This window comes from Drosophila sulfurigaster, chromosome 3, assembly GCF_023558435.1.
Source record: "Drosophila sulfurigaster albostrigata strain 15112-1811.04 chromosome 3, ASM2355843v2, whole genome shotgun sequence".
Lineage (NCBI taxonomy): Eukaryota > Metazoa > Arthropoda > Insecta > Diptera > Drosophilidae > Drosophila > Drosophila sulfurigaster.
In genome coordinates this window covers 22449987-22476045 of record NC_084883.1, presented here as the reverse complement: position 1 = coordinate 22476045, position 26059 = coordinate 22449987, and the positions used below count along the sequence as shown (strand labels likewise).

Here is a 26059-nt window from a genome sequence, read left to right as displayed (position 1 = left end):
ATCTTGATAATTATAAGCTGGGCCTTAAAAGCGCAAATATTAAATGGCAAATTTATAAAATATTTTAGGGTGCCGAAATATCGATGAATCTTTTGACAAAATGTTAATAAATTTATTTTATTGATCTCCAATACCCTTTAAAAATTCAACATTTAGTGATTCTTTTAATAATAACTTAGTTTTAATAATTATTTATACGTTACAGGTTTAATAAATTTTATTTTGCATTTTAAGTGTTAAAATGTTGGTTCAATTTTATTGTTTTGTTAATCGTTTTATAATTTCATTATATAATAAATTTAATATTTTTGCGTTTTTATATTTATGTTAATTAATTGCTCAATTTTCCATTTCCAAAGTGTGTTAATTGACAGTCAATTAAGCATCTTCAAATCAGGCATTAATTTCCGCTGCTATTATTTAATCCAATTTATTATTTAATGTGTTGAATATGCAAAAAAAAAATATTGGCAGCATTTTTATACTTTATCATCATAAATATGAATCTGTTTTGTATTATTGCGAAATTTAATTAACTAGACAACACAATATTTTTAAAAATTTTCGCTTAAAAAAAAACTACCTCTTTTTTTTAGGTGAATATTAATTAATATTTATTTGATGTTGCGCAAAAAGGTTGTCAAAACTTTATTTGAGTGTTGAACAAATTTGCATTCGTTAAGAAAAACAAACATTTAGCGTGATTAATTAACACCTCAGGGGAGGAAAGCGTTAACACTTTACACATAGGCATAGTTGGCGATGTGGCCCATAAAGACAATGGAGTCTTTGTGCTTAATGGCGAACACAAATGGATGATCGGCTTCGAACTTCTTGTTGCGCGAGAACAGACTCTTCAGAACTGCCAAAACGAATTTAAAGATATGTTATTTAATCAGTATTTAGTAGTAATTAAAGTAGCTTACCTCCGGATTCGATGGGCTGCTCCAAGCCTGCCTCAGAGACCTCAACGTGAGCCTTGTGCTCGACGCTGTTGATGAAATGACTGACAAACATGCGGTACATGTTGCCAAAGTCGCCAGAACGTGAGAACATGGTCGTAATACCCAACTGCAGAGTGATAATGTTTGGGTTAAAGAGTGTTCATTTCATTGGGACAACCTTGACTCACCTGCTTGAAGGGCTGCTCCAGACTGAGTCCAAAAGTAACGCTAAACTTGGGCAGCTGCACCTCGACCTTCTGCTGTGACATTTCACCAAGTTCGCTAAGTAGATTCTTGCCAGAAAGACTCTGTTGCAGCGCCCGAAGTCCATCCTTGCGATTGGGCAGCACCAGCAGCATGGAGAACTCAGAATTCTGATACGGCAGCTCCACGACCTTGGCATCCAGACTACGAACCTCGGCATAGTTGAAGTGCTGCAGTGTCCACATGGTCTCCACCTGGACGGACTGACCGTTGCCAGTGCGGAAGGACCGACGCTCGGTTTTGTCCAGCTTGAAGGCCTTTTGCCAGGGTGCCGAATAAGTGACACCGTTGACAATGACGCCTTCGGTGCGATCGTTGAGCAGCTCAGGTTTGAGTATATCCGTGATCTGATCGTTGGTCTTGGTGGCAATGGCACGATTGATGCCCTCAGCGGTGCGCTTGTTGTAGGGCGGATGGAAATCTAGTTTGTCAATGTTTGAGTCGAACTGACGCTGGGCCACTTCACGAAAGGCGCCCTTGAACTCCAGATTCTCGTTGATGTAAATGTTGTTGGCCAGGCGCAGATTGTTGTCGCGTGTCAGCGATTGCTGGTAGCTGCCAAAACGCTGGGCAACCTGATCGCCATCCCCGATACCCAGTCGCATGCCCTCCTTCAACTCGATGGCTGTCTGTCCCTTGGCCCCATAGAAGGCCAATGCCATGGAGGTCTGTATCGCTGCCGGTGAGATCACAATGTTTTCATTGAGATGCTCCGCACCCACGGCATTGTAGAGCTGTGCTGCTAAGAGATTGCGATCCACAGATGCATCCAAGCTGGATGTAGTGCTCGCCTGACAGCAGACGACGATCGTCAAGGAAACTGCAAATAACAACAGAGGAAACATCATCATTTTCACTACGAAAAAAACACATCAAGCACATAATGAGCTGACAAGTATGCGCATTCATTACGAATGAGCTACAATATTTTGGCATAAAAATCCAATTTAATTATGTGTTGGATTCTCTCATATGACAGCACAATACAATGAACCTTGAGATGTGCCAACAGTCGTCTTCTAGTTTATTGAGATTTTACCGAACTGGATTTTGAGCCATAAATATTGTCACTCTTTGTCATGCTCGAGTACAAACTCATATAAAGATCACAGCGATTTTTGTTTTTTTTTTTTTTTTCGCCAAGCTCTAGGCAATAATTGAGGCTTACGTAAGAGGCGCAGTGCCATGATCAGCTAAATGAATATATATATATGTATGTTTCTGTGTGTTTTTTTTTTCTTTATTGTCAATTTGCGCTTTACACTATTTTGATTGGCGTCGTTGAGCGTCTGAATGTGAACTGAATCTAACACTGGCTGGTGAGCAATTGTGGAGGCTAGACCTAGACTTAGATTGAGATTCCGATTCCAATTTCGATTCAAATTCACTCAGAGCACAGCTGAGTTTTTAGTTTTTATGATGAATTGTTTACACGTCATTTATCACCTTTGGCATGTTGTTTATTGAGTCGCTGATAAGGCGATAACCTCTAGCTGTAGCGTACTTGGCCCGGCAGTGGATGTGAAGGTGGAGGTGGAAGTGGAACTATGTCTATGGCTAGATGTCGACCACATGGCCAGCGAGCAGCACAGACTTGCCATTGCCGAGGGCGTAGAAGAACGGATGATTGATCACCAGCGAGAGAGTGCTGCGGAATAGATCGGTAAAGGCTGCCGCTGCAATGGAGGAGCGGGCAGCAGCTGATCAAAGACAGTTCTAAGCTTATGCAATGTGCTGCCTCACTTACCGAATGTTCTATCCTTCTGGCCACCTGCCTCCTTCACCTCAAACAACGCCGTGTGCGGCACAGCCGTCAAATGTGGCGCAGAGCTCGCCAATATCGAGCTGAACACTTTGTGCAGCTGCGCCTCCGAGCTAAAGAGTTTGTCCAGACCCAGCTGTAAGTACAGAGAGGAATAGAGTTGATATTAAAGAGTTACCACACTGCTTCTTGCCACACTTACATGTTGCAGTATCTGGTGCAGTTCCGTGTGCGCCAACAAGCTGAACTTGGGCAGCGTCAAAGCCAACTTGCGTTCGCTCAACGCGTGTCGCAGCTGTTGCAAATCGTAGGTCGACAATTGACGCTCCAGCTTCGCCAAACCCTCCAACTGATTGGGATAGATGATGAACAGACTCAGCTCAGCGCTGGCATAAGGCAACTCAATGATGCAGGCATCGAGCGCTGGCAACTCCGCATACCGGAAGCTGTGTTGCACGAACATGGCATCCACTAACTTCGGGCTGTGGCCATGGCTGAAGAAGTTGATACGCTGCGTCTGCTGCGGATCAAAGCCCTGGGCCCAAGGGGCGTCAAATGTGAGTGCAGAGACATGTAGAAAAGGCGTGTCGCTGCCCGTTGTGGCATGCAACATGGAGCTGGTAACCAGCTCGCCCACGCTGTAGTTGCTGCGCGCGAGGAACTCATAGTTCGGCACATTGTCAAAGTCCAGGCGATGCATGCCAATGCCCAAGGTTGCGGCACGCATCATAAACGCATCGCGATAGTTGAAAGTGTAGCGTTCATCCGTATAGAATTCACTGAGCAGTCGCAATTTGCAACCAATCGCCGACGATTCCTTCAGTTGCGCAATCAGCTGCTGAAACTGTTGCAACGCTTGCTCCCCTGTGCCCAAGTACTGCAAATCCAGTGCCACACGCAGTTGCCGTGCCACAGCTGTGGCATCGTCCGCTACTCCGGTGTAGAGCAGCGTTAAAGCCGATTGCAGTAGCAGTGGCGACACGGCAACATTGCTGTGGGGCTGCGATAATCCCAGACTTGTGGCCAGACGCAGTGCAAATCGCTCACTGGACGAGCTCAACGCTGCCGGATTGCCGCTCGCCGGGCAACTGATGGCGAGCAGTGTCAACAGCGAGGCGGAAACTATTAGAAGTCGTCTCCAGTTGTCGGTGGTCATGCTTAAAGTTGGGTAATTCCAAGCTTTCGTTACTTGGGTTGGCTGCTGTTGCTTCTGTGGCTCGTTCACAACTAAACTGCGACTCACGTTCCACACACAAACACACAACACCACAAGCATCACAACACAGTCACACACAGTCGGGCAATTGGCATTGAGCCGGTTTTAGTCCAAACAAAAAGCTCTCGACATTTGTTTTTAATTGAAATTCTTAGCTGATATGCGAGAGCTGAATGACAGAGATGATAGGCCCCAGAATGAAACAACTTAATCAGAGTGTTCAACGAAAATAAATGACCTAATTGGTAGCACAAGCGAATCTAGATAATTGCAGCTCTCTCGGACTGAGAGAATTCTTGACTTTTATAAGTCAACAGCTTAGGTTGATGGAGTAAGAATAAATCGAAAATTAATTCTTTTGGCAGCTATTTTTTAATTCCATAAGATAGTTAGAAGAGTATAGAAATAATTAAGAATGCTACGGTCGAGAGTGCTCGGCTTTAAGATACACTCTACACATTTTAGATAAATAATACATACACCAAATTTGTATACCAAATTAGTATACTGAAAATACTAAAATGCTATTAAATTGAAAATATACCATATACAAAAATATTCCAGACTGTCGAAAAAAGCATGTGAAACCCGACAGCAAAAATAAAAAAAAATTATTTTTGAGTACTTATTATTCATCGAAATATAAGAAGCATTTCTCAAGCTAAAGTTATATTAAGTGTAATTCATTTCCCATCATAATATTGTCTAATTATGGGTAATGCCGTCGATAACACACGCCAATAAAATATTAGTATTATTATTTATTGGAAGCCACAGGAATGTTTGTTTTGTATACTATTACTTAAAAGAGAAACTGGTTTATTGTTATCAGTGGAATTTTGAAATAAACAAATAAGGCATCACATTATTGTCTCAAGATCGCAGCCTATAGCATGTGAATCTCTCTCTCTCTCTCTCTCTCTCTCTCTCAAGAACTTTGCTCTCGCTCTCCGCAAGTCTCTCACACACATTCTACGTGATATTGTAATTCCTAGTAGTCGTTTATGACGCAATACAACAATACAATGCTAACCAAGTACATTAGTTAAACTGTTGGATTTTCAACGGGATTTTTAGATTACTCATACGACATGTTAACATACTACTCTCGATGAGGCTGGGCTTCCCGACAAGAACCTGAATATGAATATGAGTACGATTTCGACCGTGTTCAATGAGGAAGTTTTTTGTTGTTTCTTAGCTGCCAATGTGATTGAGAAATTTGCATTGGTTAAACGCGGTTGTAGCTTCCATTAGAAGGGGGAGGCGAGACGGGGTGCCCATCACGGCGAACAAAACGGGTTTGCCAGATACAGCAAACAGAAACAGCTCCACATCGTCGTAAACTGAGAGAAACAACAGCAGCAGCAGCTGCATCTGGAAAAGGTACAGAAGCTGAATGAACAATCAGCTGCACAAAGGTTATCAGCCATGAATAAAGACAAGTCGGAATTAAATTTTTTTTTCTTACGTTTTTTTCTTTTTTTTTTTTTTTTCTTTGTGAATTTGTAGAGATGAAATTTTAGTTAAATATTTACGAGTACGTTTATAGAATAGAGTATCAAAATGCGTATAACTTAAGAGCTATTCGATGAGTTCGACCTTTTTCACTGCGCTCCAGTCGGCTGTGTAGGCAGCACCACATGGCCAATGAAGAGCACTGTCTCCGGTGTGCGAATGGCAAAGATGAAGGGATGATCGGCAGTGAATTCGCGCGATTTCAGCGGCAGCGAAAGCGGCACAAATTTGGCATCTATAAAAAGGCAAGAGATTATTAACAAACCGATTGAGAATTGGTTGACTTTTGCTACTCACAGGAAGCGGCGGCTGCTTCAGAGCCCGCCTCGTTCACATCGATGTAAGCCTTCTGCAAGAACTTCGAGATTGTCACCTTTTTCATGAGCATGGCATCGATCTCGGAGTCAACGGTGAACATGCGATTCACGCCCAGCTGCTGCAGTGGACGCATCAAATCCTGCTCCATCTCAATGCGGAACTTGGGCAGACGCACTGTGACCGTTTCGCGACGCAAACGCGAGGCAATCACATTCAGATCATTATCGGGATGGGCCAGCATACGCTCCAGCTGGGGCAGACCTTCCACCTCGTTGGGCAGTATCAGCAGCATGGTGGCCTGAGTGCCAGCATAGGGCAACTCCAATGCCTTGGCATTTAGCTCGGGCAGATCGGCATAGGGGAAAATGTCATCGTTGTACATCATGGGCACTGTGACGACGGCGTTGTTGCTCACGCGGAACTTCTCCGGGTTGGTGTCCATCGAAGAGAATTCGGTGGCCCAGCGGGCCTTGAAGTAGATGGCATTAACCAGCAACGCATGCGTCTGTTCATCAATGTCCGACGCGCTGACGAGCTCACGTATCTTTTGCCTCGTGGCATCCGCTCCCCAGGCATTGATCTTGCGCGCTGTGTTATCTGCACGCCTCATGTCCACAGCCTCAATGTCGGTGCCAAATAATTGATTGGCATAGCGTCTGAAGTCGGGATTCAGGCTGGAGTGTTCACGGTTGTAGAACAATTTGTTGGCCACAATCAACTGAGCTCCATCCAGTTGCTGAAGTTGAGCGTTTAAGCGTTGAAAATCCTTGCCCACGGAGGCCTGATCATCGACAAATTGACCGACGCGACGTAGTTCATTGGCTGTTTCGAAATGTGACACGCAATAGAGCAGACCGAGCATGGCATGAACGGAGGAGGGCGAGTAGACCACATTCCTGCGCTGATTGCTGAGAGCGATGGGCTGAAAGAGCACAGAGCTGAAGCGTTCACGATTGTTGAGTTGTGGTGGCGGACGCGTAGGACCCGCGGGAGCAATCTCGCGGTCGACGCTGCCTTGGCCAGTGAGCACAACGGGTGCGGGAGTTGGGGCTTGATCGGAACGTGGAGCAGCCGCTTGGCGTACATTATTGCGCTGTTCATTGTAGGTTGATTGTTCCGCCTGTGGACGCTGTAAGTCCGCAGCTTGCGCTGCCGGAGCCGAAGCTGCCAATGGAGGACCTACGCCGGATCTGGTCTGAATGCCACTGTTTTCGTTGGGTGCCCAGCTACGGGTGCCGAAGACTACGTTGTTGATGCGGGCATAGATGCCAGTGGAGGCGACAGTTCCGCTTTGCAGACACAGGCAGCAGCTGGCCAGGAGCAGCAACAATGCTGTGGAAGCTGTGAAGCGGACTTGGTTAGAACTCTCAAAAAGCAGCACACAATTGTTGTTGTTGCTTACAATATTTGCACGACATGGCTGCCAATTACTTTGTTACCCTGGGAACTTGTTTATTTTCTTCGTTTTTTTTGCTTGACGAGCTGTGCTTTTTTTTTTCTTCTTTTTAATTTCTGCGTTTGCGTTGCGTTCGTTTGGGCTCCGGCCGTTTGTGAAGTCAGCTCAGCTCGGGCGTAGCTTTAATACGAAACTGATCATTGCAAAAAGTGTCGAGCACAGCCAAAGGCGACTTAGTTCTGAGAGCGTTAAGCAGCAGCAAACAGCACTGAGCACTGAGCACTGAGCAGCAGTTGAAGCTGTGGATGAGCTTGTCGAGATAACCGGTCTAGAACGCTTCGAGCGCTGTTGTCCCATTGCACAGTGGGTGATGCGGTGCGAGTTGCGGGCAAAAAACCAGTTGCCACTTTGCACTTTGCTTCAGCTTTCCAGCTTTCAGCGTTGAGTTGAGTTGAGTGCGAGCTCGTTTTTGCCGGCAGTCGTCATCAGCAGCATTGAGCAGCGTTGAGGCATCAAGTGTATGTTCCAGGTTGCGTTTGGAAAAACCCCGGCATTGTTGATTCTAATTACATAAAGAAAATATATGCACAACGAGTCAACGAGAGTGACTCGAATACAACGAGTATGAATACGAGTACGAGTACGTGTACTTGGAGAGTACTCGAAGTATTGTCATTTGTGATTGTTGTGATTTTCCAGGGCGTTGTCTTCGGAGCTGCTTCTGGTGGTGCTGCTGAAAATCGCGTGGGTTTGCATTTGATACACGTGCAATCTCAATTGCGATTACACGACCAAACCAGCGTGAGTAAGCCGGAGAATGCCAAAGTCGCAGTCGCAGTCGAGTCAACTTGAGTTGAGTGTGTTATCATGTTAGAAAAACCAGCTGAATGCTTGTTAGTTTATTTATAGAATGCTATGAGAGTCACAGATAAAGAAAAGAGAAGGAGAAGGAGATGGAGACACTCATAACTCCTCGATTTCCTGCAATTAATGACTGTGCTGACTAACCCATGACGTCGAATGATTCTTATAAACTGCCTGCTGACATTTTTATGCTATCATCGAGTCGCATGGCAAGTTTAACCTATGATAAATATTACTTAAAGTCGTTTTCCCTATTTCGTAACACTCTCTCGCAGCATTCCCCACCATAAATCGTAGCGCGAGAACTAATTAAGTATTCCAAAAAATCTAAATGTACGATAAAACTCGGTTAGAGACCTCACACGACCCGCGCTCAAGTTGAATGCAGTTCATTCTTCTATCGTTCAACCTTCTTCTGCTTAATTATGTAAAATCAAGCCACAAAATGCAGTTGATATCATAACACACACACACACACACACACACAGTCGCATACACTCACACTCATTCGTGTGTTTAAGTGAGTTGACCTAATTGCACGGCCAAATGTGTAAACATAATTTACTCCAATTAGACGCTGCCAATGTCTCCGCCCCTTGTTGTCAGCCACATGCCGCCGCCTGCAAGAAATTGGGGCAATTGTTCCTACTCCGACTCCAACTCCGACTCGGAATTCGTGTTCCAGTTTGCAGTTGCAAGTTGGGAGATATGAACGAGCATAAAATGCAATCAATTAATTTCGTAGAGGCGCAGTTAGAGCTGACTCCACCTCGGTTAATTACGAGCATACACAGAGCGTCAGGTGGGTCGTCTTTTATTTTTGTATGTGCCGCCAATTGGAGGCTAAAGAATTCCACTGCTCCATACGAAATCGATAAGAAAAAACCGACAGCTGATTGAAGAGTGTTGCAAAAAAACATACACGAAAAAGAGATAATTATAAAGAGGCTGTTGCTGTTGCATGTAGACAAGTGACATACGTAATTGTTTTTTGTTCTCATTGATGTCACATTTTGACAGTAGCCTTCAGCTGTAATGTAAATTCGAGCATTTACTGATACAGTTGCTACACTGTGAGAAATCTATTAAAATATACAGTTGTTAAAAATAAAAACAAATCGAAATCTATAAAACCGGCTAAAAAGTCACAGATTTAGAAATTACCCTAAAAATATTATATCGAAAGCACATTGATATAAAACTGCTAAGAACATCGAGTGGAAGTTACTCCACTGCTACTGTTCTACTTCTGACCACTGATGACATCGATAGCTTCGTGCCTATTGATTTCGTAATGCCACCTGATACCGATATGGTCTAGAGTCCACCTCTATTGCATTTCTTATTATTCATAAGTATTCCCTACAAGCAAGCAACGATTTCTAATATCTGAAAGATTGAAGTATAAAGTTTATTGGTGAATCACAAATCAAGTTTTACTTGATTTAATGACTATTCCTTTTTCATTGCAAAGTGCAATTGCAGTTTAATTGATTACAAATTGTCAAGATCAATCGTCTCCTTTTAGAGCAGAACAATTTCATAAATTGAGTCACCAAAAAAGGAATAAACTTGTCTGCGAATTATATGTAAGTCGCCTAGTTTTGGCATAAAATATTATCAAAATACTCAATAAATTAAATATTAAAACTAATATATGTAGAAAAAGCTAGATAGAATTTAAAATAACATATAATATAAACCCATTTGCGATACAACTTTACTATCATCATCTTACAATTCATGTTATGACTGGAAATGATCGAAATAAAAACAAATAAAATAAAGAAAAAAATGAATTATTTATATAAGCGCGAATCTCGAGCAATTTCACAATTTATTTTTTTTCAACAGCTTCAATGTCAAGGTCAAGATCAACTAACTAAGTGTCACCTTAAGGTTCAAGGCGCACGCAATCACATGGGAATGTTATGAGATGCAATTGCAGCATGCTGCCACAATTTGTACGCAACAATCTGTTGAGTGTCGTTGTTGGTGTTGCACTCTGAGTAACCACAGAGCAATTTGTTGGCAACACAAACACACACATAGTCAAAGCCACAGTCGCAGAGGCAGAGGCAGTCGCATTTAATTAATTTGCGTGTTAAGTCAGTCGAGCATTAAACTGACACTTGGACAGACTGACAGACTTGGAAAGACTGCAGCGGCAACTGGCCGACAATAAAAGGCGCGAAAAGCCATGCACAGGCAACTTTGTCATTTGTGCCCCTGCAGCTTCTCACTCTCTTCGCTCTCCTCCCTCTCCTCGCTCACTGTCTGCCCCTTCGTCTCCTGCTCCTACTCGCAGTCAATGTCGGCGACGTTGTTGGCGTCTCTTACAGCAAAATCGCATTAAATTACACGTTTGCCGCACGATTTGATTTTGCATATGAATACAACGAATACGTTTACGAATACTCGAATATGAATATGATATATTTTAGTGTACATGTATTGTACATATGTGCATATAATTGCGGCAATAAATCAGAAAGCGTATTTGCAATCACAATATTTACACTTGTCCCTCAAATGTGCAATTGCCAATTTGCCTCGTTTGCCAAGTTGCCCAGTTGTAGGCGAAGGCGGACAAGTTGCGACAATTGCAGAGCATGATCGCCAAAGTTGTTGTTCGCTTCCCCATATGAGTGCAACAACAACAACAACAACAACGAGTTTTGCGAGTATGCGTGCCACAACAGCAGCTGCAGCTGCAACAAGAAATAATATATATAAAAATAAAAGCATAAATCCATATAGATATAATGTATAAATAAGGGAAGGTATGTACTCACATATTTTAACTGCTTTCCCATCTTAACGAGCATGTTGAAAGATGGGCTCCAAGTCGAATGCAAGCCTCATGTAGCAAGCAGCAAGCTGTAAAGCTGCATGCTGCGAGCTCATCTGTCAACTCTTGCTTCAGACTTCATAACCGCCTGACGTTGTAGCTAATGCTGTGGACGCTGTGGCCCTCTCTTGGGCAGCTGCCTCTTCCTCCACTCTCTGGACCGCATCCGGAGACGCATCAATTAAAGCGACATAAAAGTTCTAGCGAAACTATAATTTTCATGCAACTTAATCACAGCGGCATTTTGTGAAAGCCCATAAATCCGGCCCAGGCTCCGTCTCCGGGTATGAAACCAACTCAACTCATCGTCATAGTCATTGTTGTTGTTGTTGTTGTTATTGTTGCTCTTGCTGCATTTATGCGTTTAGCTGCAGTTATAGAAATTGCCAGCCCCAAAAGTGGACAGCATCGAACTGACAGCAACACAGCACAGACTAAACTGAGGGGCGAGAGGTGGCTGGGCGGTAATCGCCGTTTAAATTTGTTCTTCGTGATGCAATCATTTTGATGAGCATCCGATGCAACAGCCAGTCCTTGTCCCTAGCTCTGTTTCTATCTCCTTCTCATGCACTTTACTCGTGTGTCTATCTCACTCTCTTCTTTAGGCCGCAGCGAAGTCGCTTGCATCGAGCCTCAAGTCTGTTTCGTGTGCAACGTTTCGTACGTTAGGCGCCATAATGGGTTAAGCTTAACACACAATCACACACACACACATAGATACACACATTTATAGTCTGATACACCCACACACATACACAGTTGGGGAATGCCTCGTCGCACTGAGGTCAGCTTTGCTTTTGGCATTGTTCTGTGCGCTTTTTGGGTTGGTCAGCAGCCAAGTGGTATTAATGCTCTTTCTCAAAGGGTACAATAAATATGTTATTACATTTAAAAAGCATTTAATACTGAAGTAAAAAAGAAATAAAATACACATAAATGATGTAAGGATTTGCTAATATTTATATTCTAGTAGATTAGATGATTTCCCGCATTCAATACATAAAAATCTTTACAGAAAATATGTTATTACATTTAAAAAGTGATAAAATTTTCAATAGAGAAATAAAATGTAATTATTTACACATAAAAACATTTTAAAAGTTGGTTTCATTTTTATTTCTAATCATTGGATAAGAGTCTCACGATTTCCTTACATCAACTTTTGTTTATCGTTTTGTAATAAAAAACCATTCGAATTCATTTTGAGCATATTCAAAGATCGGTGCATATTTATGGCTTCTGTTTCTACTTTTAATTCCCTTTGAATATCTCTTGCTGCGTGTTTTTTATTGATCTAAATTTGAGGCTGTAATTTGGTTACGTAAGCGTTTTCTTATCGCCAGCATTCCTTGGCCATTTGGCCATGGCCTAAGCCCAATGATTGCTGCCCAGCCTCTTTTTCATTTTTTTGTTTTTGTTTTGTTTCCTAACTGCGGTAGAGTCGCTGTAAAGCCTGCAGCATAGGCAATTGCTGTTATTTGGCTGTAGCTGGAGTAAATGCTTATATTTCGATTTAAATAAACAACAAGCAGGCAGCTAAAGCAACGCGCGCCTAATGAGCACAAAGATTTGCTGCAATCATGTGGAATGGCCGTTAGAATTCCAATCAGTTAACGCCTAATTGAGGCGGTGGCTACGACCACGCCCACTAGGCACGCAACACGTCTGAGGCACATGCATAGCATAGCATAGAATACATATGTATGTATGGCTACTTGGAACTCCAGTCATGATTAGCCGGAAGAAATAGATGTGCGACTAGGAGAATACTCGTAACGCTTTTTGTTTTGTTTTCTCCATCTTTTTAATAGTCGTATTTTGCCAATGTTTTGTTGGCCACATAAAAAAGTACTATTGTGTTTGTGTGCGCCGCCAACGATTTCATGTCAATATATCAAAATGCGGAACCCCTTCATTAGAGCCGCAGCAAAGCAAAGTCTGACGTGCAAACATGGCCCAAGAACATAGCCAGCCAGCCAGCCAGACATCCAGACAGTCACAATACAAGTATAATAATGATGAATTGCGGTATTATCGCACGGTAATACCATGGCCTAGGCATAAAAACCGAAATAGATGAATAGAAAAAAGAGAGTAGAAGAGCTCGCAACTGGCAACTCGATCGAAACTAGAGCAGCCGCACGAACATTGGAAAGTGCAGGCCGCCATGGGGCCATGGAGCCAGCCCAAGACAAATATTAAATTGGCAGACACTGGCACGAAGGTTGCGGGTATCGAGAGTAGAGAGCGTACCTCATGCAGGTCTTAGACACGCGGCACGTACTCAAAATGCATCGACATCAACGGCATAGAACTTTTGTATTCTTGTGTTGGCCTTGCGGCAAGCGATGATGATTTATTTAAATTGCAAAGCGAGGCAGCTCACAAAGAAATGGGCGACACGTAGCGTTGGCCAATTTTCCGACAACTTAATTGAATTAGGCCTGGGAAAGGCAGACAACGTGGCGTATACGCAACACGCTGAATAAGTATACGCAAATGCGGCCACAGCTTGAACTAATTCTCATTTGCAGCCGTTGCATGCACACCCAAAAAAAAAAAAAGCAAGAAACGAGACTGCTGTTGCTGTTGTTGCACTTTAACATTTTGCCACAGATCTGAAGATTTGCGCAATTAAAGCTGGAACTGGCCGCAACGCCCAAGAGCAAGGCAAAGGCAATGGCAAAGGCAAAGGCGGCAACGATGGCGGCTTGCCAATGTGCATCCCAAGCGAACTGCAATTGCATTTGACATTTAGACAAACAGCAAAGGCAGCTGGCAGGCCTCTCGACTCTCTGGCAACTCGGCTGGCAACTGCCACAGAGCAAAAGCAATTTAAAAGCTACAGGGATTTGGCCATAACTGTATTAAGGCCGCCAAGACTGAGACTGAGACTGATACAGAGGCTGAAACCGAGATTGTGGTTGAGTTTCAGCCGCACCTTTGGCGGCCCGTCAAACTGGCCAATCAACCTCCAACTTACAGCAGCAGCAGCAGCAGCAGCAACAACAACAACAAACAGCAACAGTTTTGACAATTTAGCAACAACTTCTGACTATTTGTATAATTGGCATTTCTAATTTTTCAAATCTTCAAAATGCGCCGACGTTACCGCACATCGCATTGAGGAATCGCCGGCTACCAACTTAAAGCTCTCTCGCTCGACTAACTTATTATATAGTTGCAATCGGGAGTTGCAGTTGCTGTTGCAGTTGCCGCTGTTGCCGCATAGAATTCACGACCAGCGAGCGAGCGAGCAAGTTCTTGTTTTGTGGCCAGTTGAGCGTGAGTAATCAGAAAGCTAAACGCGTTGCATAAATATCAAAATGTGTACAATAATGAAACTGGTTTGGGCGGCTCGCAAAGAATTGCTGGCAGACACAAACATAGATACAAACACTCTCATACACACACACACTCACACATACTCACTCACACCGTGATAGACGTAATGTGCTCTAGTGAAACCAGTGTTGCCATAATGCTTGTCATAAATTCTCCAAATTACCCAACACGTCGCGCAATGTCGCAGCTTAGTTGGCCTAGGACAGCCATTTGCTCTCGCTGTATCTTGGTATCTGCAGCTCGGTATCTGTATCTACACATCTAGTACGTTGTATCTACTCGTGGCTGATTGCGAATTGTGTGACAGCCTGTGCGCTAAATTGAGTTTATGTACTCTCCCAACTTGCTTAAAGGATTAATTGTTCAGGCTTTGGCGCCTGATTGACTGCGCATGCGCACAATCAAGCTGCGCCACAGCTTTGTGTCAGTGCGTCAATCAAACTAAAACTATAAAAATGAAATGCCTGCAATCTGCACTGCTCTCTCTCTCTCTCACTCTCTTTATCATTTGATACAAACTCCAATCGAATTAAATCGAAGGCAACGACGACATGTTTCGTGTTGTGAAAGCTCTGCACTTGAGTGCGAGTTAAACTCAATTCGAATCGCTTTGAAGAAGAGGACTGAGGGGAGCGAAAGAACGCACTTTGTTGCCTGGGGTCGCCGACAGCGTTCAATTAATGCCAGTTGGAAAAGTTGTTCTCTTGTCAGACCATTGAACTGCTGCCAGGCAATTCGACAGTACTTACAGAGAAAGAATCACAGAGAGAGAGAGACTGAGAGTGAGAGAGTCGGGGGAAAAATCAACTGCGCAATCGTCATGGGGTTTTTGTATCGTTAGCAGCGATTTGAAATTGAACTCACCATAAAATTCCTCAATTTAAACAGCAATATTAATAGCAGTAGAAAATAGCAAAGATCTGAGAAAGAGACAGAAAGAGAGAGAGAGGGAGGGACATTCAACGCGTCGCAGTTGTCGTGAAGTTAACACGAAAGAAACTTGGCTTAAGCATTCCTCTAACAAATTGCTTAAGTTTATGGCCAACACATTTTGTAACTTTGCTTTCGGCCACTTCACAAAACACTTCAGACCTTTTTTTTCTTCTTCTCTCAATATCTGCTGGCTTTTTTTTTTTCATTTATTTGGTAGGCAGTAGCTCAAGTTCCTAGCCAGCGACGTTTTGTTGCCAAGGCCCACGCGCCTTCAAAAAGCTGAAGGCCTGACTAGCGGAACGCTTTACTGTTACTGCCTGTTCTCCTACTTGTTGTTATTGTTGTTGTTGGACTTTTGCATGTGGGCACACATTTAGCCAGCACTGAGTACTGAGCACTGAGCACTGAGTGTATTCATACTTGGCTTCCATGTATCCATCCATATTCATGCGCATTACGCACATTTGCGTAACAGATTCAAGTGCGCGATATGCGAGGGTCTCAAGTGCCAAAGAGCCAAGCACATCCGACCTGACGGTGTTTTTTTTTTTTTTCTGTTCAGTTTATTTCAAAACTCTTGTTGTTATATTTTTATTTTCATGTATGTATTTGGCTGTTATTGTTATTGCTGTTGTTGTTGTTACTCTTGTTGTTGCTGTTGTTGGCAACATTACGCAGCAATTCGAGTTTTCAAGTGCTTACAAACTTTTGAAACTCTGAAATTTTGTTTCATTTTTCACTCGCTCACTCGCTATCGCTGTCTGGGTAATGAGTGTTAGCTATGAACCGGTTTTGCATTTTGAAGCAATTTAAAATTAACTGTGTTTTGATTAATACTCTATTATTGAGGCGCTGCATGTGACTATAAATTATTTGTTGTGTTGTGTTCTTGTCGGCGTTAAACTTCTAATGAATATGTTAAATGATGGTTAGCCTTCTCCTTCTCATTCTCATTCTATATGATGAATGCAGGCAGACAGGCAGCTGCAACAGATATGTACATAGATAGCCTTTAGCTGAAATTCGAGTAATTTATGAGCAGTTTGCCAACTAATTGGGCTAATTATGCTGCAGTTTACCCGCTGCAAACTGCAATAGCAGCCCATAAATTGCACAGTAAGCGGCTTGAAGCGATGGCAATTCACACTTCCGCGATTGCAGCAGCAACAGCAGCATCGACAGCAGCAACAGAGTTTGCAGTTGGCTTTCTTTAGTTTGTTTTTTACAATACCTTCAGTTGGTCTTAACGGCAAACAACAAAGCCAACAAAAGGCAGCAACATCAGCAGCAACAGCAGCAGGCGGCATCGATGGCCAACTCACAAGTCAAGAATCGAGTGCAAGGCACCCAAGACGCCAGTTCAAGACGAAGACGGTGCCAGAGACAGGGTCGAAGATTGCGACTGCGACTGAGACTGAGACACAGAGGACGACGACATCAGCTGGACTGCAGTATGTCTGCCAACATCGTGACTAATTACATGCGACATAAAAGCAATGGCAAAGCCGAAGTAAAAGCCAAGCGCGCGCTCTTCTCGCCGAGATCTGGCAACCAGGTCGTATACGTAATTGTAGCCACACAAAAATGAGCAAAAAGAAAAAGTCAACTGCAGCAACTGCAGCCAACTGCGGCAGCGGTAACAACATTGTCTGGCAGCAGTAATTGGCAGGAAAGGCAGCCAAGAGCAAGTCGATCTCTTGGCCATATATTCCACAAGCTTGACAATTCAATAAAACTGCGACAGTTGGACAGAAGTTACCTTTTGCTATTGCGGCTGCGGTTGCAGTTGCAGTTGCAGTTGCCAGCTGACAACGGCTGGAGTCTAATTATGCTGTTGAGTTTATGTGATTGCCCATTGTCAAATTTCGCCGACGACTTTTGCAAATGAATCTGTGCGCTTTATGGGCGAAAGTTGTCAAGTTGCAGTTGCAGTTGCAGTTGTAGTTGTTGCACCGTTTACCACAACTGGAAACTAATTGAATTACACTTTGCCAAACAATTTGCATGACCCGATCCGCCCACTTCGCTCATTACGTTTGCACTTGGGCGTAACGCGCGCCTCTCACACACAACAACAACAAAATGCAACATGCACCTCCTGCCCCTCAACGTGTGGCAGGCACATCTGGAGATCTGTAGCAGCAGCAGCAGCGGAGTTTGAAACAATTTATGTATTTTTAGCTGAACGCAAAACTCAAACTGTTGTTACCACAGCTTTAGCTGGTTCCGTTCTCTCTCTCTCTTTCTCTCTCTATCTCTCTCTCTCTCTTTCTCTGAGTTGCTTCTTCTTGGACGCCCACTAGCTAAACTAGCATCGCCATCTGCTGCATGAGGCATGTTATATGCCTGGCCTGGCCTGGCCACACGAAAATAGCGCAAAGTAGTGCATCAATAAACAATAACAATGCTGCCGTCGGTGCAAACGAAACAGGAAAAGCATAGTCCCAAAACAGATCCAGATCCCGAGATCTCTGCTGTTGCTGCTGCTGCTGTTGCTGTTGCAAAAGAGACCAACCCATTCCCATTCTCATTTCATGCCACAACAGCAGACTTGTGGACCATGCCACATGTGCGGATGTTGCAGCCGCTGGCAAGCAGGCAAACGTTGCTTCGTTTCGTTCGTTGTTCGCTCGCTCTCAGGAGCGCTGACTGTTCCATGTAACAAGTCTGCCTGTCAATAAAAACTAAATAACAAAAGCAACAAAAAAAAAAAAAAGAGGCGAAAATAAAGCAAAGTGAGTCAAAACATGTGCAAGTTGCAGTGGCCCGCGGTAAAGTGAAAGAAAATCGCCGCCAATAGCGGAAATATTAGCCTGCTGCTTGGCTGCCGATGCAGGCAAAAAAAAAAAGGAAGGCAATAAAATGTGCATCGCCAACGCCAACACCAACAGCAAGAGAGTAAAGACAATGTGTTTATTATTGCATTTTAGCCAAAGCCAAATGGAAAGTGCAGCTGAACGAAGATTTGGCTCAAATCTTTTTCACGCCATTCACGCACATTCAAGTCAATTTTAATTGCTGGCCAAGAATAATAACGAAGTGCATTGCGAGAGTGTGATTCACAACTCATCTTTTGTGTGTTTATATTTACTGGAAATTTTTGTAATTTAATTATGTTATTGCGCACTCGTTTGATTTACGGATGGGGGGAAAACACGCAGCTAGAAAATTCCTAAACTGCGTTATGCCACCCCGAAATGCATTCAACCGTTCGTCAACATCATCATCATCATAATGTGCTTAATCCAATTGTTGCTAAAGGCATGAAGAGCGGCCCCCATATCAAGTTAAGAGTCGGAATGTTATGACCATGCCGATGCCACAACATCAAATGCCTTGACATCAACAAGGGAAACAACAAAAACCCGATTGTGTTAAATCAAATGAAGCGTAATTTTTACTCAATTTATGTGGCAAGTGGCAGAGGCAAGGACTCGTTGTTACCATTTCTAGTGGCGTCGTTCTATAACCCCAATTCCGATTCCTGATGCCAACTTCCAATTCCAGCGGAACGCTTAGGCTGTCAATCCACATTGCGCCCACTTTTCCAACTCCAACACCCACCACACAGACTGAGAGATAGACAGCTTTTCCTCTGTTTTTTGGGGTTGTTGCTTTGACTTTTTGACGTTGATGTGTGCTCTGCAGGTTCTACTTGCGATGGGTACATCATATTTCTATTAATGACTTGCATATTTATGAGCTGAAGAGATTAAGAGAAAGCCAGAGAGGGAGAGAAAGGTAGGCTGGGGGCAAACAAGCTGATTTTAATAATAAACAAACAAACTTACATAAATACAAATAGGCATTAAATGTGTAGCATTTGTTTGAGTTGCGGCTGCGGCTGCTGCTGCTGCTTCTGCTTCTTCTGCTTCTTGGCCGCCAGCTATTTCTGTGGCCAAAAATGCTTTGACTCTCGACTTTGCCTGCAGCAGCAAACAAAGCAAACATTTAACTGGAATTCTAAGCGAGTTGTCCAAATAAATGTCTAGTTAAAGGCGTAATAAATGCTGTCGCTGCTGGGTGGTGAATGGAGGAGGAGAATTCTCGAGGAGGCGGTGGAGGGGGGCTTTCATCAGCAACTAGCGAGTAGCAACGCCTTTGATGTGGTCGGATTGCCCCTGGATTTCGTTACATCAACATGTGGCTGTGTGCTGTCTAACGATGCGTAGAAAGTCTTTAAATAAACAACAACGCCACAAGCTGGAAAGGAAGTTGCCAAACAGACAAGTCAAGCAGTCCAAAAGAAACAACATCAGCTATATGACTATGAGCATTTGCATATGGTTTCTTTTCTTCTTCTCTGTTTTTTTTTTTCTTGCTTTTTGGCACAAAAAACAATTGCGAGCCTCGAGAGTGTAACGACCCACAAAACGGCGACTTAGACCTGAAATAGTACGCCATTAAGAGACAGAGCAACAACAACAACAAAAAAAAAAAGAAAAAAATAGATGAAACTAGTAGTGAGTGCTCAGCGGTTTTTTATGGCAGCCGCTTCTGAATGTGTGTGGCCATCAAAATTGCTGTTGGGCGCAATTTCCCACATCAAGTTGGGGACCCAACAATGGCATATCAAAGTCATGCAAGCAACTCGCAACTAATAGCAGTCCCATAATGAAGTGCTAAGCCATATCAGAGAGCTGCTAATGAAAATGCCGACTGCCGACTGCCAGCTGCCATGTCAACTCACAAGATACTAACTAACTTGGCCACGACAAGACAACAACAGCGATACAAAGCTATTGGCGGGCGACGACACTTCATTAAAGTTGGAGAATTACACGCATCACCGTAATGTGTGTTTAGTTGTCTTGTTTCCTGATAAAAATCACTAAATTCTAGATAATGGTGGGAAATCGGGAACAGCATCGTCGCTCTAACGGAAATTCTTTAAACAATTTGTAGTTTCCAAAATACCGGAAACGCGTTAAGCAAATTTAATTAAAAGTCTTTCGATTGCCAAGCTAAAAGCTACATAAAAAGATCTTAGCTTAAAACCCTTTCGTAAAGTATCTGGTATCTATCTGTATGCATTTTGCGAGTTTCATTTGCAGCCACCACCAAAAGTGTTGTGCAATTTCTGTCACCCACTTGACAACTCTTTAAACTGCATTGCCGCAAAACCAACAAATTACAAAACACCCAACGGCGACAACAACGTGGCAGACAGAGCGACAGACAGACAGACAGGCAGTCAGTCAGTCAGCTGAGTCCAACCCTCGGGGTAAGGGCTAACGAATGGAATTAGGAAATCTTGGCAAATCCAACAAATCATGTTAAAACCGACCCAAACGAAGTCAGTTGTTGGCCGATTGGGCCATTGGCGAGGTAAATTTTGCCGCCGCTGCCGCCGCCGGCCGCTTCGACGGTTGTCGGGCGTGCTGTTTATACCGCTCTCTGGTTTTGCGTGTTTTCAAAACTGTGCGGTTAGTAGATTGTGGGGAGGGGAGTGCGGCGTGTGTGGGCGTTGATTTGGGGAACATTATTCGAGGGTGGAAATGCATAGCAGTTGTCGCTGGTTAACAATCAAAGAATTGCCAGACGGCACGGCAAAGCAAAGGGCATCAAGTTTATATAATTATTTTTATGCCATAAACGAGGAGTGTGCCGCATGGTCTATCTCTGCCATCTCTCGAGGGTTGACACAAGCTGCCCTCTGTCATTTTTCAAGTATTTTGAGCTGTGCTAACTATGCTCGGTTTAGCTATGAATACAAATAGATGCTACAAATGTTGCTAGCAACATGTTGCTGGGTGCATTTTAATTAAAATTTTTGACTGACTGTAATGTATCCACAGGATGCTGCAACGGAAATCGTGTGCGGCTATTGAAGTGTTGTCGGTTGTCGTTTAGGTGTTGCCTCCCACTTCTTTTCTCTGAACTGTGTTTGTTTGTTGTCGCTGGGCTTGTTTGTTGTTGTTATAGCTGGCCGAACGGTTTGGAATGTATGTGTTTGGTCTGTCTGCAGGGTTGATTTGGCAAACGACGCAATTTGTTGCTAGCGACAGCAACCATAACACGTGGAATGGTTGTTGCTGACTGGCTGACATCGAGTGGGGAGTATGAGCTATTTGCACATTAAATACCGTAACCCATGGACTGACTGTAGTCCGTAGTCTGCAACCCGTAACCCGTCGCTTTGACGTCACACAAACAAATTTCACTTTCACTGCCTTGCACGGCCGCGGCCGTGTGTGTGTGTTTCTATTCCCCATGGCCTCGTAAGTGTTGCCAAGTTGATTGTTTTTTACGAGTGCATTGCATACCTTGCGGCGCCCGAGGGTGAACTCGTCTCATCACATGTACAGTACCGTTGAGTCCAAGTCATCCAAAGATACTCGTACATCCAACTTTCAACTTCGTTCGCTAATTGCTGAAAAGCTCAAAGCGAGCAAGTTGTTAGTTGTTGTCTGCATGCCTCGAAGCATAAGCAGCATATGAAATCATAAAAATTTACGATCGTCTGTTTGTCTGCTCTGCTGCAGAGCCACCCCCAGAAGGGGGTTGCCTTGTATTTGTATTGACCAGCAGCAGCAGCTACCACCCATCGACATCGGTGGCAAGGTGAGGATGGCAAACTGAGGGGTGAGGAATGCGCTCAGCTGCTCGGCACGTGTTCAAATTACCGTGAAGACGCTTAGGGGTGAATTCTACAGAACGAGCATGAAAACGAGCACGACATTCAAATTGAGTGAGTGAATTAAAAAAATAAATCCTGGCAATCAAGAGAGCAACACACAGTGCTGAGAGAGCAGTTCACTCTCTCTCTCTCCCAGGTGCTCTCTCGCTCTCTTCCTTACTTTAGCAGATTGAATTTGTAGCAAAATTTGAGCATACGTTCGAGCGTTCACTTCCTTCCTTCCTACTGATGCGATTGTGAATGCCTCTGTTTTTGGGGTTCGCATTGCACGACTGTGCGAGTGTGAGTGAGTGGCCGTAAAAGGTTGCGCTCCTTGTACGTGTTCATCGGTGTGAGTGAGTATGAGTTCACGGGGATCGTGCCGTCAGACCTATGTGTGAGCAGCCGAGCACAGTGGTACAAGTACGATTGAATACGGGAAGTCAAAATTGTCAATGTGGCAACAAAAAGTAAGGAAATATTCGAAGACAAATTGTTTCTACAAAGAAATATTTAAATAATATGAAAACAAATTTTAAGTGTGTTGTTGAGCAAATTTGAATTTGAATTTAAATTAATTTCGAATATATAATATATAAAAAAAAATTGATTTGTTAGTCAATTATTTTGAAGTATGTAAAATGGCTTTTATTATATTTAATTTCAGAATATTATTATAAGATAAAAATTTTCTATTGAGATAATGAAGTTTCAAATTCATTTCGAATACAAGAATGTATTTTGAATATTTTGGGATTTACCAGTTAACTCATGATGAAGCTATTGCTTTTAACTCACTGTGCTAGTTACATTCGAACTTCACTCAAGAGCTTAAAAGGTGAACACTCACCTCCCTGCCTGCTCTTCCCTGCCCACTTGGTTTGTGCCCAAGTCTTTGGCTACATAATTTCAACAATATGCGTGTGTTGAGTACAACACCTCCCCGCCCTGCACGACGAAAACGAAATCAGACATAAAAACATTAAATTACAAACCCTTATTTTGCACACACTAAAAAAGGAAAAAGCAAAAAAAAAAATAAAAGCTGTCGAGCCAGGCGAGCCAAGCAAGGCGAAAGAAAACCGAGACACAAAACTGAAACTGAAACAGAGAATCGGGCAAGGACCAAGGACACGGCACAATGGGGCGACTTCGGTCGCCGAGTTCAGTTCTGTTCTGTTCCACAAGGGATGCAAAAGCGAATGCCAGATATTAACCCCTCACTGTATATGTGTGTGTATATAAGTGTGCATGTGTTTGTGTGCTGCTTTGTGCGATGTGTTTTCGCCGTGCTTGTCAATTTTCCGTGCCAAAACAAACGCAACGAACATTTTCGCCGATTAGAAAGAAACAATTCGTGAGTGCAACGTGAGCGCCGCGCGCCGCTGCCAGCCAAAACGAGGCTCTGTCTGTGACTGATAATAATACTGCAAAAATATAATGTGTTTAAACAAATGCAAAGGGTAAAACCCTAAGAAATTCTACGAAAAGTGTTGCAAGAAAGCAAAAGAAATCAAACGAGAGAAAAAACCCCGGCAAAAGTTCAAGACGCCGGCGAGATTCGTGTTCGTTGTTATTGTTTTGGTGCCAGCAGCAGCTGCTACTTCTGCTGCTTCTTCTTCTTCTTCTTGCAAATAGTTCTTTGTGTCTGTGTCTGTGTCGGTGTCCGTGTGTGTGTATGTGTTTGTGGGTGACTCAGCGCAAATGGATGTGCGCATCTTTGTTTACCTTGGAGCCACAGCGAACTGGCAGTGAAAGCGGCGCCAAAAAATCGAATCGCAGCAAAGACAATGAGCGAATCAATTGATAATTTGCATGCTGATAACAACAGCGGCAGCGGCAACAATAACAACAGCAATAGCAACATTGTTGCAGTAAACAATGATGGCGACTCGGATGTGGAGGTCATCGAGGGCATGGAGCTGCTCGAGGGCAACTATCAAGTGCTGCGCCAATGGGTGCCACCAGCGCCCAACTATTGGGATGCGCCCCCCAAGGCGATCATCAAGTCAGCCGAAGTGAGGTAATTACGAAATCGAATCTGCAACTGCAATATGGAAAATACAGTATATATGCAATATGCAATATGCAGCCTCAACATTGTCGCGCTCAATTGCTGTTGAATGGGCTTTAATTAAGTGCCACCATTTGACAGCACATTCCACTTGCTGCAGCAGCTTGTTGGTGCACAAATTGCACAGCAATTAACTCGCAATACTATCAACTCGATCCAAACACGATCTGTCGGCCATTAAGCCTCTCTAACGGTTCCGTTCAATAAATGTGCAGTTATTTGTAACGCACTTTTTTTTATGACCACACATTGCGATTGGCTGCCGACTTGCCAACCCACATGACTCCGAGCTGGACTCCGTTCCATTGCCTCAATGGATTTGGCCTCTAATGAATTCTGAATATGCAGCGAATTTACAGCGCACAATTCATTCAATAAAATTTTGATTATTATGGGCGTCATCTAATGCAACATTTGCATAAAAAAATCGCAGCTACGGCAGCAAGGCAAAAATAAATAAATCTCTATTTTAACATGTATGGCATAAGAAGCTGACAAAGCTGGCTAGCTGCAGTTAAAGATACTCTACCAAATAAGCAAGGTTAAATGTCGCTTAGTTGAATGAAGCATTATGATCTCAAATTTATTTACTGACATACTCAGAGTATGTTTAATTTTTAACGAAATTGTGCTTCAATAAATGACTATATGTATGTGTATATTGGTCAATTCCCTTAACAGTAATTCAATTTATAATTTTTTTTCCTTATGAAAGTGAAGAAGCTTTAAAAGTTGTTACACTTTATTGAGTATTTATAAGAAAGAGTTTAAAATATTGAGTATAACAATAATTATTCAAATTCAAATCCACTATATATGATACATACATATGTACGTGATGTGATCTATTCCCATAGCAGAAACTTAATTTATAAATATTTTACTTATTCATATTTAACAATACTTTTTAGCAAGAAATTGCAACATAAAAGTAGCTTAACTTTATTAGACGTTTAAAGGAACTCAAATTGATTTGTTAAAAAACTTACAAAATATTTTAAACATGATAAAATTTATATACTTTTTCTTTTGCAAAATTATTTGCTCCTTTCACAGTAATTGAGTTTATACATTTTTAACTTGTTTACAACTGGTTGAATATAAATGATATAAATCACCAATTAATAATTTTCACTTTATATTCACATTTACTCCTATATTGACCCATTCCCTTCGCATTAATGGATTTTGTAATAGATATTGCTATTAATATTTCACTCTTGATATATAAAATGTGCAAATTTAATTATCAATTGCAAATTGAATGCTGAACTGCACGTGTCCCAACGGGATAGAGTATGTATTATGCATTTGTTTGAGTGCCCGTCTTTTCGTCTGTCTTCACTCAACAAGCGCCAACAGTTGCCGTCTGAGAGTTGCTGCTGGCTGGCTGCCTGTCAACAGCACCAAGTGGTATGCAACATGTGCAACATTGGATCAGCATCGCCTAGAGCTGGCTAGAGAGTGGACGAAAGGAATGGGGAGTAGAAAGGAGGAGGGAACGGGCAACGGGCTCGTTCACAAGTGTCTTCGTCTGCAAACGTTGACAACTGCAGCATGAGTCTGCGGAATTGAATTGAGTTGCCTCAGCGTCAGCCTCAGCCGCCTGTTGCCCGTTGCACGTTGCACATTGCACATTGCACGTTGGTGCTGCCTGTTGCCAGGCTTGGTAAATAATAAATGCGTTACTTGAGTGCATGCGAAATGGAAATCAAAATGCAAACGCTGCCAGATTTTTGCTTTTGCTGCTGTTGTTGCTGCCACAGTTGCCACAGCTGCCTCAACTGCCACTGCTGCATCAAGTGCAGCAGCATAAGATGCCGATGCCGACGCCGATGCCAAAGACGAAGCTGATGCCGTTGTTGATGTGGTTGTCGATGTCGATGTCCCCCGGCTCGTTTTTTGTTTTTGTCCGGCGGCCCGTTAAGTGCAGCCAAAGTTTCAGATTGCATGCT

General features: G+C 43.1%; 4 protein-coding genes across 5 annotated transcripts in view; 1 reads left to right on the top strand and 3 right to left on the bottom strand.

Moving 5' to 3' along the window:
• Window positions 1–26059, top strand: part of LOC133840980 (protein prickle) — a 70127-nt gene that overhangs the window by 1066 nt on the left and 43002 nt on the right. The window contains exon 1 of one of the 2 annotated variants that reach the window (XM_062273208.1): window positions 23467–24053. The exons of the other annotated variant lie outside the window; for it this stretch is intronic. Within the exon in view, the coding sequence (XP_062129192.1) occupies window positions 23821–24053 (233 nt within the window). The 5' untranslated portion in view covers window positions 23467–23820. Of the gene's footprint in view, window positions 1–23466; window positions 24054–26059 lie in introns of those variants that run through there. 2 annotated transcript variants of the gene reach the window in all.
• On the bottom strand, window positions 237–2629 carry LOC133841263 (serine protease inhibitor 42Dd). Its single transcript, XM_062273632.1, has 4 exons — window positions 2377–2629; window positions 1133–2028; window positions 927–1071; window positions 237–862 (listed from the first exon to the last, which is right to left on the bottom strand). The coding sequence occupies exons 1-4, from the start codon at window positions 2393–2395 to the stop codon at window positions 741–743; spliced, it is 1182 nt and encodes a 393-aa protein (XP_062129616.1). The 5' UTR covers window positions 2396–2629; the 3' UTR covers window positions 237–740.
• On the bottom strand, window positions 1932–4454 carry LOC133841261 (serine protease inhibitor 42Dd). Its single transcript, XM_062273631.1, has 4 exons — window positions 3173–4454; window positions 2956–3106; window positions 2655–2884; window positions 1932–2028 (listed from the first exon to the last, which is right to left on the bottom strand). Exons 1-3 carry the CDS (start codon window positions 4244–4246, stop codon window positions 2766–2768), a joined length of 1344 nt encoding a protein of 447 aa, XP_062129615.1. The 5' UTR covers window positions 4247–4454; the 3' UTR covers window positions 1932–2028; window positions 2655–2765.
• On the bottom strand, window positions 4540–7630 carry LOC133841260 (antichymotrypsin-2). Its single transcript, XM_062273630.1, has 3 exons — window positions 7425–7630; window positions 6002–7363; window positions 4540–5939 (listed from the first exon to the last, which is right to left on the bottom strand). Exons 1-3 carry the CDS (start codon window positions 7438–7440, stop codon window positions 5794–5796), a joined length of 1524 nt encoding a protein of 507 aa, XP_062129614.1. The 5' UTR covers window positions 7441–7630; the 3' UTR covers window positions 4540–5793.

Coding starts and splice junctions, on each gene's coding strand:
- LOC133841263 (XM_062273632.1), bottom strand. Junction 1,072..1,132: donor TGGAGCAGCCCTTCAAGCAG/GTGAGTCAAGGT, acceptor ATCACTCTGCAG/TTGGGTATTACGACCATGTT. Junction 863..926: donor GCAGCCCATCGAATCCGGAG/GTAAGCTACTTT, acceptor TCGTTTTGGCAG/TTCTGAAGAGTCTGTTCTCG.
- LOC133841261 (XM_062273631.1), bottom strand. CDS start 4,246: ATGCTTGTGGTGTTGTGTGTTTGTGTGTGGAACGTGAGTCGCAGTTTA. Junction 3,107..3,172: donor TGCACCAGATACTGCAACAT/GTAAGTGTGGCA, acceptor CTGTACTTACAG/CTGGGTCTGGACAAACTCTT. Junction 2,885..2,955: donor CCAGAAGGATAGAACATTCG/GTAAGTGAGGCA, acceptor CCTCCATTGCAG/CGGCAGCCTTTACCGATCTA.
- LOC133841260 (XM_062273630.1), bottom strand. Junction 5,940..6,001: donor TGAAGCAGCCGCCGCTTCCT/GTGAGTAGCAAA, acceptor GCCTTTTTATAG/ATGCCAAATTTGTGCCGCTT.